At 38.8% G+C, this 12,392-nt stretch overlaps 1 protein-coding gene across 6 annotated transcripts in view; it reads right to left on the bottom strand.

Moving 5' to 3' along the window:
• Positions 1-12,392, bottom strand: part of THADA (THADA armadillo repeat containing) — a 325,993-nt gene that overhangs the window by 295,352 nt on the left and 18,249 nt on the right. For all 6 annotated transcript variants that reach the window (XM_078444418.2, XM_078444419.2, XM_078444420.2 and 3 more), the window contains 4 exons: positions 11,144-11,850; positions 8,686-8,837; positions 5,305-5,460; positions 4,451-4,573 (listed from right to left, as the gene is read on the bottom strand). In XM_078444418.2, coding sequence (XP_078300544.1) covers positions 4,451-4,573; positions 5,305-5,460; positions 8,686-8,837; positions 11,144-11,850 — 1,138 coding nt within the window. The remainder of the gene's footprint in view (positions 1-4,450; positions 4,574-5,304; positions 5,461-8,685; positions 8,838-11,143; positions 11,851-12,392) is intronic.

The raw sequence follows: 12,392 nt of genomic DNA, 5'->3' as shown, positions 1-12,392 counted from the left end.
TAAGTGAGACTTTATTAGTCTATTAAATCTATTGGATTTTGGGGTACCTGTGTGGCTCAGTCAGTTGAGCTTCCAACTCTTGATTTCAGCTCAGGTCATGGGATCGAGCCCCATGTTGGGCTCCACACTGAGTGTGGTGGAGTCTGCCTAAGATTCTCTCCCTCTCTGGGGTACCTAGGTAGCTCAGTCGATTAAGCATCTGACTTTGGCTCAGGTCATGATCTTGCGGTTCGTGAGTTCAAGTCCCACATCGGGTGAGCTTGAGCCCCGCTTTGGATGAGCCCTGCTTCTCTCTCTCTCTGCCCGTCATGGGATTCTCTCTCTCTCCTCTCTCTGCCCCTCACTCACTTGTTCCCTCTCTCTCTGTCTCAAGAAAAAAAAAAAAAAAAAGACTCTCTCCCTGTCTCCCTCTGCCCCTCTCCCCTACTCGTGCTCTCTCTTTCAAAAAAAAAAAAAAATTTTTTTAAAAACCTACTGGGTTTCAAAAAAAATTAAAAAAATAAAAAACCTATTGGGTTTCAAAAGCAATAGGGTAGTTATTGAAAGTATCTTAGTTAAAGTAGTTTTAATTATAAATGAATAGTATAGTATTCACATTAAAGGACAACAAGTTCATCCTTTAAGAATGATCTTATCCAGGACAGCCGGGTGGCTCAATCGGTTGAGCGTCTAACTTCGGCTCAGGTCATGATCTCGTAGTTTGTGAGTTTGAGCCCCGTGTCAGGCTCTGTGCTGACAGCTCGGAGCCTGCAGCCTGATTTGAATTCTGTCTCCCTCTCTCTCTGTCCCTCCTCTGCTCATACTCTGTCTCTCTCTGTCTCTCAAAAATAAATAAATGTTAAACAAACAAAAAAAAAGAATAATCTTATCCTGGGGTGCCTGGGTGGTTCAGTTGCTTGAGTGTCTGACTTCGGCTCAGGTCATGATCTTGGGGTTCATGAGTTTGAACCCCACATCAGGCTCTGTGCTGACAGCTTGGAGCCTGGAGCCTGCTTCTGATTCTGGGTCTCCCTCTCTCTCAGCCCCTCCACCACTTGTGCTCTGTCTCTCTTTCTCAAAAATAAACATTAAAAACATTTTTTTTAAAAAAGAATGATCTTATCCTAACTGTACTATCATTTATATTTTTAGAAATAGTTCTTTCTCTCAAGCAGACTCCCACAGGGAGGCATGGACCACAGTTCATACATTTATATCCCTAGTCCTAAGCATATTGTCCTATACATATAGGAGAAGCTCAATATATGTTCTTGTCACTTTTTTTTTTTAATTTTTTTTTTAATGTTTATTTATTTTTGAGACAGAGAGAGACAGAGCATGAACGGGGGAGGGTCAGAGAGAGAGGGAGACACAGAATCTGAAGCAGGCTCCAGGCTCTGAGCTGTCAGCACCGAGCCCGATGCGGGGCTCGAACCCATGAACCGTGAGATCATGACCTGAGCCGAAGTCGGACGCCCAACCGACTAAGCCACCCAGGCGCCCCTGTTCTTGTCACTTTTAACAGCTCCTAGTTAGGCTCCCAAATACCTTAGCCTAGCATTCAAAATCCCTTTAGATTACTCAGGTGTTTTCCCTACTTGCCTTTAAGACTTTTTGCCATGTTATAATTCAGGCTATTGAAAAATAACATTAAAATTGTTTAAAGTGATATATTTCAAATTACAAATATCTGTATGTTTAATTCTACTGTTATGCTACATTTTCATGCATAGAAGATGGAACACTTAGGTGACCAGAGAGGGAAGCCAACCACAGATATGAAATTGGTTTCTATTTCCAGCTTTGCCACTTGTTAACTGTGTAACTACAAGTATGAAATTCCTGAACCTCCATGACATATCTCCTTATAGGTACAAAAAAAACAAAACAAAAAACAAAAAAACCTGTATTCCCTAGGGGAAAAAAGGAAATTTTATTTATACATACACACACAGTGTGTTAGTTAAGCTCTGTTTTGATTATTATAGCAAAAAAAAAAAAATTGCTACCCATCCCCAACTTGATTCTCTAACTTATTTCCTGTTACTCAGCTCCTTTGGTCCTCCAAGTACCTTATGTGTCATTCACAAATTCTCCCTGCACTTTTTCACTTCCAAGCTTTCAAATAAGCAGGTATTAGGGAAAACGCTATTCAGATTTTAGGAATAAGAGCAGATGTGGATAGGAGTTTGGCTCTACCACTTAGTAGCTGAGGGACCTTGGGCAGGTTACTCAACTTTTCCAAGATGCAGTTTTCTCATTGTCTTGAAGTTTATTTATTTTGAGAGAGAGAGTGCAAGCAGGACAGGGGCACAGAGAGAGGGAGAGAGAATCCCAAACAGGCTCCGCACTGTCAGTGTAGAGCCCGATGCAGGGCTTTAACTCACAAACAGGGAGATCATGACCTGAGCCAAAGTTGGGCGCTTAACCAACTGAGCCACCCGGTCACCACTCTTTTTTTTTTTAAGTGGGCTCTACACCCAACATCGGGTTTTAACTCACAACCCCGAGATCAAGAGTCACACGCTCTTCCAACTGAGCCAGCCAGGCGCCCTAATTTTCTCATTTTTAAGTGAGGATAATAATGCCTCTCACAGTTTTGCTATTAAAGTTTAAATGAAAATGTGGATACAAAGCATTTTGTAAATTTAAAAGTACTCTAGCTATTACTATTAGTTATTTAGATATGAAATAATCTCCTTCACTAGACTCGAAGACACCTTTCCCAACTAATAGCCTCCTCTTCTCCCCCAGGATTCACTCTGTTGACTGGCACCAAGCCTATCATACACTGTGCATGACACCCACTATTCCCACTATTATAAAGATGATGATAAATAATATAGTGTCAAAGTCACAACTGCCAAAAGCCACAGGTGACTACAGTTGGGAGAAAATATCAGAACCATGAGATTGACTCAGGTGAAGACTCTAAAGGACTATTTTCAAAAACATATATATTCACAAAGACAAACTAAGAAACCAGGTATCCACACAAATTCAGAATGTCAATCCATAATAAAGGTTTTATCTTCCTAAGTACCTAATTCAGATTTCACAAATGTTATTTTACCTCTTGCAAAAACAGGCAAAAGAGCCATGTTTTCTTAGATCATCTAGTAATGATCTAAGAAAGGCTAAAAATGAGTGCTCCAAACAAAAAGCAAGTGCTCAGTATGCACGCTAATCATTTTTAATGACGCCCAGCAAGGCTTTTTAGGGTGATTTAGAGTTTACAAACAGCTTTCTCGTTTAATCCTCAAGAACAACCTTTCTAGAGAAGGTACTCACCCCACTTAGAGTTTAACAGACTCATAAGGTAAGCCAACTAGCCAGTGGCAGATATGGGACTACACCGATGTCTTTCATGTTTAGGTTGTAACTTTCCAATCTTCGCTGTTGGGATTTTACAAAGCTGAAGGTGACTTCAACCTTGGTATAGAAATATTCTCCTTTACATGACTTTTTTACCTTTCAAATACAAAGCTGAAAGCTAAGGCCATCCATACTAATGTTTAGAATAGGTTGTATGTAATGGCTCCAATGTATCATTAATTTATCACAACTATTTCGCTAAATGAAAGAAAATAAATGAACTCGTGTCCTCTGATTCTTAAATTTTTTTAATGTTCATGTATTTTTGAGAGAGAGAGGGAGTCAAGCTGGGAGGGGCAGAGAGAGGGAAACAGAATCTGAAGCAGGCTCCAGGCTCTGAGCTGTCAGCACAGAGCCTGGTGTGGGCCTTGAACTCAAGAACTGTGAGATCATGACCTGAGCCAAAGTCAGATGCTTAATGGACTGAGCCACCCAGGTGCCCCTGTCCTCTGAGTCTTAGAAGAAAATAAGAGCCTGCTTCTGAGAGGCTAGATTTGGAGTAAGAAATCAGTGAAAAACTCCTGATGGACAGAAATGGAAGGTTGTCAAGCTAAGCTTTGGCTCAGTCTAGAGCTTCTATGTCTGGGGTTCCATCCATGCCATTAGCACAGCACCCTGAAACCTAGTCCTACTCTTCACACTCCCTCCCAAATGGAATAGACTGGAAACTCCATAGCTGGACCACAGACCAGGAAACACTAATACCAAGCCACTGTAGGTCATGTTAGTCTAAAGAAGAAGCAGGCTCTGATATAGCAATCTTCTACCCTGGGGAGGGGTGGACGAGTTCAGGGCCAGCAATTACCTTTCCGTTAAAGTACTAAATTAATGTAGCCCCCATTAAGCTGTAAATGATTGAGGTGAACCCATTACTGTTATTCTGTAACAGGACTCAAGTCCAGCACTGGTTCTCTAACTCAGAGTACCTCGAGAGAAGTACCAAAGCGCCAGAAGAAATATGTAAAACCCAGATTGAAGGGAAAAAAAGCACAGAAACGCTATTCACTACAAGACTTCCATTTATTTCCCTTTAACGTTTATTCATAATTGCTCTAGGTTTCATAAAAATCCTTAAGTCTAGAAACAGGTCACCTACCTTATACTGCTGTAAAGATACAGAAGGGTGCTGTTTGGATAACTCATTCTCTGGCTCATGTTTGGATCTACTTTGCTCCAGTTTATAAAGCACCTGAGAACTCTCCTGTATCCTACAAAACAACTTTTGAGAAAAAGAAAAATAAAGCATATGTGAGTTCCATTCATCTTAAATGTCAGTCTAAAAAAAGGCAAAGGACAAGTTTTCTACATTCTTTAGACTAAACCTCAGGCAAGGAGAGTACTGGTTTCTAAACTCTTAATATTTATACAGTGTTTCTCTCTGACAGAAAATGAACACATATTTTTAAAAACCCCCCCCAAAAAAATCACTGCAAATCAGAATACAGTCATTAAACTACAGTTCTACTTCCTTTAGGTTGGCATGAAACTACAGATATACTCACTTCTATACTCTCCCAATTCTGCATCCCATAAATGTGGCATGTGATTAATTCAAGTGGAATTAGTCAACAGTCACCATTTCAGGAGGCACTTAAATGGTAAAGCTTCAAGGGCATCTTTCCTCCCCTCACCAAAGTTTTCTTAAAATACCTTTCACCCTGAAAGATCCATCACTATAGTTTTTTTTTTACTTTCAAACATTAAAAAAAAAAAAAAAAAAAAGAGCTCAAGTTTGATTTATTTTACACCAAAACGAAAGGACTTTATACCATGGACTTGAATCCCAAATGTAAACTTTAGGGAAATGGTTCACAGAAGGGCCATGAAGGGATGTGCAGTCCAATCCTATGACCATTATTCCCACATTCTCTCAAAATCTGAGCTCTTTTCAAAAATGATTTGCAGAGCAGAGTCCACCACTTTCCAATACTTTCTGATGAGAAATTCTACCTTTTTAAGAAGAGAACAAATCTGTTGCCGCACTCCTGGGGACTGACTGTTAAGATTGTATGCGATAAAGAATTGAATCCACTGCATTTCTTCTGTGGAAACGATTTCTGTACTTCGATTACTTTCACAAAGCAAGCCTAGCGTATCTATCCGTACCTAAAACACATCAAGCAATAAAACGTTACTTTTTCAATGAAATAAGCAAAATGTAAACAACTTGACATATTTATTTACCAAAAAAACAGTAAAACACAGTTTACCTGTACTTCAGAAAGGTTCCCTAAGGGGTGTGTGAGTGGCTCAGTCAGTTAAGCACCCAAATGTTGATCTCAGCTCAAGTCATGATCTCAGTTTGTGAGTTCGAGCGCCATGTAGGGCTCTGCACAGACAGTGTGGAGCCTGCTTGGGATTCTCTCCCTCCCTCTCCCACTGCTCCTCTGTGTGTGTATGCTCTCTCAAATAAATGAACTTAAAAAATAAAATAAAATAATTGTTTAAAAAGACAGGTTTCCTAATCCCAAAGATCCTGTGGTTATATCCTATAAAATTATTTTATTAAATGTGTAAGTTGGGTATTTGCAAGTCAACAATCTTAAAGATTCTTATTCCATGGTAATGCTCAATTTCATTCTTTTTCCTCTTTTTTCTCAGTGACTACTCTACTCCAGGACCTTATCACCTCACTCTTAGATTACAGTTATGCACATCTTACCAGTCTTCTGGTTTCTTTTTGCTCTCACACTGCAAACTCATCTGTTTCCATTAATTCCACTTTTTTGCTGAAGGCAGAATGGCTCTGGTTCCTAGTTACCAACTGAGTGAAATCTGAAGTCTTCAACCTAGCATTGGAGGCCTCCATAAACACTCCACTCGAACCAAACAATGTCCTGAATCATCCTCCTGACTTTGTTTTGTGTTCTCCCATTTTAGTATTTTTTTTTTTTTTGTAAATCATTTTTTTTTTTTTTCAACACGATAACTATACTCCTTCATTCCCATCTCCTATTTCTCCCTTCCCCCAAACCACTTCGCCTCTGGTAACCATCTGTTTGTTCACTATAGTGAAAAGTCTGTTTCTTCGTTTGTCTCTTTTTTTTTCCCTTTGCTCATCTGTTTTATTTCTTAAATTTCCACATATGAGTGCTATCACATGGTATATGTGTCTCTCTCTAAGTTTGTTTAGCATTATACTCTCTAGCTCTATCCATGTTGTTGTAAATGGCAAGATTTCATTCTTTTTTATGGCTGAGTAATACTGCATTGCATATATATATAATATATATACCACATCTTCTTTATCCATTCATCTATTGGACACTTCAGCTCCTTCCACAGTTTGGCTATTGTAAATAATGTTGCAGTAAACATCAGGTGCATGTGTCCCTTTGAATTAATGTTTTTGGATTTCTTGGGTAAATACCCAGTAGTGTGACTACTGGAAAATAGGATAGTTCTATTTTTAATTTTCTGAGGAACCTCCACACTGTTTTCCACAGTGGCTATACCAGTTTGCATTCCCACCAACAGTGCAAGGGGGTTTCTTTTCCTCCACATCCTTGCCAACAGTTGATGTTTCTTATGTTTGAGTTTGGTCATTCTGACAGGTGTGAGATAATATCTCATTGTAGTTTTGATTTGCATTTCCCCGATGATGAATCAGATGTTGAGCATCTTTTCACGTGTCTTTTGGCCATCTGAATGCCTTCTTTGCAGAAATGTCTGTTCATGTCTTCTGCCCATTTTTTTGTCTTTTTTTAAATTATTACTATGATTTCTCTGCCCATTTTTAATTAGATTATTTGTTTTTTGAGTATTGAGTTGTATCAGTTGTTTATATCTAACCTTTTATTGGATATGTCATTTGCAAATATCTTCTCCCATTCCATAGGTTGCCTTTTAGTTTTGTTGGTTATTTCCTTTGCTGTGCAGAAGCTTTTATTTTGATGTACTCCCAATAGTTCATTTTTGCTTTTGTTTCTCTTGCCTCAGGAGACCTATCTAGAAAAATGTTGCTATAGCCAACATCCGAGAGATTACTGCTTGTGCTCTCTTCAAGGATTTTTATGATTTCAGGTCTCACATTTAGGTCTTTAATCCATTTGAGTTTATTTTTGTTTAAGGGGAGAGCAAGTAGTACAGTTTCATTCTTTTGCATGGTGCTATCCAGTTTTTCCAGCACCATTTGTTGAAGAGACTGTCTTTCCCATTGGATATTCTTTCCTGCTTTGTTGAAGATTAATTGACTGTATAATTGTGTTTATTTCTAGGTTTTCTGTTCTATTCCATTGATCTATGTGTCTATTTTTTTGCCAGCACCAAACTGTTTTAATTACTACCACTCTGTAATATAACTTGAAATGTGGAATTGTGATACCTCCAGTTTAGTTTTTCTTTTCAAGATTGTTTTAGCTATTTGAGGTCTTTTGTGGGCTCCATACAAATTTTAGGATTGTTTGTTCTAGTTCTGTGAAAAATGCTGTTGGTATTTTGATACAGATTGCATCAAATTTGTAGATTGCTTTGAGTAGTATAGACATTTTAACAGTATTAGTTCTTCCAACACATGAGCATGGAATGTCTTTCCATTTCTTTGCATTATCTTTAATTCCTTTCATAAATGCTTTATAGTTTTCATGGTATATTTTACTGTTTTTGGTGCAATTATAAATGGGATTGTTTTCTTAATTTCACTTTCTGCTGCTTCATCATTAGTGTATAGGAATGCAACAGATTTCTGTACATTGATTTTCTATCCTGCGACTTTACTGAATTAATTTGTCAATTCTAGTATTCTCCCATTTTGTGAACTGCTCCAACACTTCCTCTCCCTTAATCGCATTTATCACATTTCTAATCAACCACCACCTACTCTGCTCTAAGCTCCCCCCCAAATCCTAACCCATAAAAGCGCACTTATATCTGTATAGTCTTCTAAGAGTTTCCACTTGTGTTACACAGGTTTTCTTATTCCTTCAACTAAAATTTACATAGCCTGGGGGCGCCTGGGTAGCTCAGTCGGTTGAGCAACCGACTCCGGCTCAGGCCACGATCTCGTGGTTTGTGTGTTCGAGCCCTGCATCGGACTCCCTGCTGTCAGCCTGTCAGCACAGAGCCCCATTCGGATCCTCCGTCCCCTTCTCTTTACCCCTCCCCTGCTTGTGCTCTCTCAAAAATAAATATTTTTTATAAGTAAATAAATAAATAAAATTTAAATGGCCGGGATGCAAACTCTACACTTTTCACTTTCAATTTACCCTCCCTATGGACCCCTTAAAATAGTGCTGGGCTCAACAGAGAGGCCTCTATAGTGGACTGCTAACTGAATAAATGACTCAGGGATCTACTACATGTATGAAATTCTCAGACATTTTGTTTGCTTACTTGGCAGTGCTGGTGAATTAAGCCTTGTTTTATTCTTGCACTGGACACAAGGTTCCTCCAGACATCAGTTGCAGACCGAAGATGTCCATGAGCTCTAGCTGCTCGCAGACATGCCATCAAAGCTCCCAGAGCCCCTGTACTATTATAAGATCCTAAGGATGGAAAAGATTGTTGCCTCAAAAGCACAATAACACAGACCACTACTGTGCTATATAACAAAACAACTACCACAATTTTCATTTGCAATTAACATTCTATTTCCAGAAAAAAATTGTATTTTAAATTCTAGCGTGAATTAAAGTTCCTATTCTAAGGGCACCTGGGTGGCTCAGTCGGTTAAGCAGCCAACTTCAGCTCAGGTCATGATCTCACGGTTTGTGAGTTCAAGCCCCACGTCATCAGGTTCTGTGCAGATAGCTCAGAGCCTGGAGCCTGCTTCAGATCCTGTGTCTCCCTCTCTCTCTCTGCCCCTCCCCTACTCATGCTCTGTCTCTGTCTCTCTCTCTCTCTCAAAAATAAACATTAAAAAAATGTTAATAAATAAAGTTCCTATTATAAAAGAAACATTATTGAAAGAGCTTTAATAGCTCTTGTGTCAATAACTTCAGTAAGCATAATCCCCTTATGTTAACTTAAAGAAATCATTCTTGGGGCGACTTTCAGCCAAAATCAGGAAAAACATTTCAGTGGCCAAATATCATTTCTCTAAAAATAAACACTAACCCTCTGCATATTTTGGAGGTATTCTTCCTCCCTCATAAAAAAGGCAAAAGGAGGATTATAAAGAACCTGGTGCTTGGGGTGTCTGGGTGGCTCAGGCAGATAAGCATCCGACTCTCTTGATTTCAACTCAGGTCATGATCTCATGGTTCATGAGATCAAGCTCTATGTGGGGTTCTATGCTGACAGCACAGACCCTGCTTGGGATGCTCTCTCTCCCTCTCTCTGCCCCTCCCCCACTCACATTGGCTCACGCTGTCTCTTAAAATAAATAAATGAACTAAAAAAAAAAAAACACCAAAAAACCTAATGCATTTGGAAGTTAGGATATCAACCATTACTAACAGGACAGGGGGCTCAACCTCACAAGGTGCAATGATATAAAAATAGAGACTGCCTTATTCCAGAACAGATTCATGAATCTTGAACTTTAGATGGCTTCTCAGAAAGGCGGGAATAATTGTTGTTAAAAACTACAAATAATGAGAAAAAAAACCCAACTACAAATAATGGCTTATTTTTGGGTATAGGAATCAGATTTTTCTAGCTACCTTGTGGTTACTGTTTGAAGTATTGAAAGTTTTCAACTATTTTTAGTTATAAGTTTTCTTAAACTGTGATGCAGGGTACCATATTCCTGCTTCGTTAAACAGAAAATAATAATTTTAAGATTTACATGATAGGGGCTCCTGGACGGCTCAGTCGGTTAAGCATCCGACTTCAGCTCAGGTCATGATCTCACATGATTCACCACCCATGAATTCGAGCCCCACATCGGGCTCTGTGCTGGCAGCTCAGAGCCTGGAGCCTACTTCGGATTCTATGTCTCCCTCTCTCTGTCCCTCCCCAGCTCAATTCCATCTCTCTCTCAAAAATAAATAAACATTAAAAAAATTTTTTTTTTAAGATTTACATGATAAGTCAAGATCCATCATTGACATATTAATTACTGATTTATGCTTTAATGTAGTACTTCCTTCCGGGTTACTGAGTTTCAACGGAATGTTTACCCCTATTCTAATTGACTACAGATGGCTGTTTCTTGAGGTCACACATGTTCTACATATTTTTTTCTCTTTCCCAGAGACAAAAACTTGCTACTGTCAACTTAACCTGTCTTCATCCTTGCCTAAAACAATACTTAATTACTGTTTCAATCACTAGAATAAGGAACTTATATAAAACACTCACTTTTATTCCAGTCTGACAACCTAACAAATAACAACTCAGTAAAATGAGATAAAACTAGTAATAAGGGGGGAGGAGGGGGGGCGGGCAGCGTGGATGGTTCAGTCAGTTAAACATCTGACTCTTGATTTTGGCCCAGATCAGGATCTCACAATTCCTGAGATCGAACCCCGCGTCCGGCTCTGAGTTGACAGTGCAGAGCCTGCTTGGGATCCTCTCTCTCCCTCTCGCTCTGCCCCACTCCACTCTCAAAATAAATAAATAAACTAAAAAAAAAAAAAAAAAAAAAGACTTAAAAAAAAAAACTAGTAATAAAGGGAACCTTATACTCATGACTGAAATCAATCTTTAGCTTATAGAAATGACTTAAGCCAAAAAAATTCTATTCTACTCAGGACAGGAACATTCATTTCAATCTGAAATCTCTATCATTGATGTCCTCTTTTGCAATTTACAGAAGTGGTAATATTGAAATTTGAATATCGTCCACATCTACCGAGGAACCTACCCTTTTTTAACTAGAAATTACTAAAAGAATGGTTCATCTTACCACTTTTAGCATCAGCAGAAGACTGAAGAATCTTTACCATGTAGCTTAAGCTTTCGGGGCTGCAATTCAACAATTTTGGCAAGTAATAATCGATCACGTAAGATTTCTGGTCCAGATTTCCTTCACACAGTATAAAAAGGAGAGGAGAAACCCAAGTCTCATGCCACTCATCAATCCACGTACTGTCAACAGCCTGGGACTTCAAATGACTCTTGTGACTTCTGAACATGGTCTCCAAGAGGTCACTTGCATAAGGTACCAATGACTGGTCTCCCATCACCTCTAAGATTTGTGATGGAATAGTTTTGGCTAGTGCCAAAATATGTCCAATTCCTGTATAATCTACTAAACAACCAAGACACATGTATTTCCCTTTAACATGCCATTCCAGTCGCAAAAGACTCTCTGTCAATTCACAAATGAAACGATCAGCAGCCAAACCTGATGCTTCTGAGTCTGATTTTTCTTTAGTGAGCTGGTGTATTTGGAGAACATTTCTGAATATAATTTTGGTTTGGTGTCTCAAAGCATCCAATGGATGTTCCCAGTGGGTATAGACATATTCCAAAAGTTTCCCAACTATGCTTGAATTCCCATTCAGACTGTCCTTTAGGCTTGGGGAACTTGATTCAAGGACATGTATGGCTGAATTAGTCCAAGATGCCAAAATTCTAGAGAAAAACAATTCCAGGGTTGATTCCTTGATCCTGAAGAAAAATGAGCCATGTTATTATAAACTGACTAATAAAAGAAATTTCATTTTATAACCATTTAAATTTTAAAAATATAAAAGACAAAGAATGACCAGAAAATTCAATCATTATTAAATTTACAACAAAAATTAAAAACAAGGCCAAAATAGACTCAAATTTATAAATTAGTCTTTCCACCTTATAGTAATAATCCAGGGGCACCTGGATGGCTCAGTCGGTTAAGCATCCATCTCTTGATTTCAATTCAGGTCATGATCCCAGGGTCGTGGGATCAAGTCCCACGTCGGGCTCCATGCTGAGCATGGAGCCTGCTTAAGATTCTCTCTCTCCCTCTGCCCCTCTCCCCCACTCACACTCTCTCTCTTTCTCTCTCCCTAAAATAATAATAATAATAATAATAATAATAATAATAAAGAAAAGAAATAATCCAAAAAAGGACTAAGGAAACTTTTGGGAATGATAGAAATGTTCATTACTTTATTCTGATGATGGTTTCACAAGTGTTTTAAAACATAGTGAGGTAACCTAGGGCTGGA

The sequence above is a fragment of the Panthera onca genome, chromosome A3 (assembly GCF_046562875.1).
Source record: "Panthera onca isolate mPanOnc1 chromosome A3, mPanOnc1 haplotype 2, whole genome shotgun sequence".
NCBI classification, from domain to species: domain Eukaryota; kingdom Metazoa; phylum Chordata; class Mammalia; order Carnivora; family Felidae; genus Panthera; species Panthera onca.
This window is presented reverse-complemented; position numbering and strand designations above follow the sequence as displayed.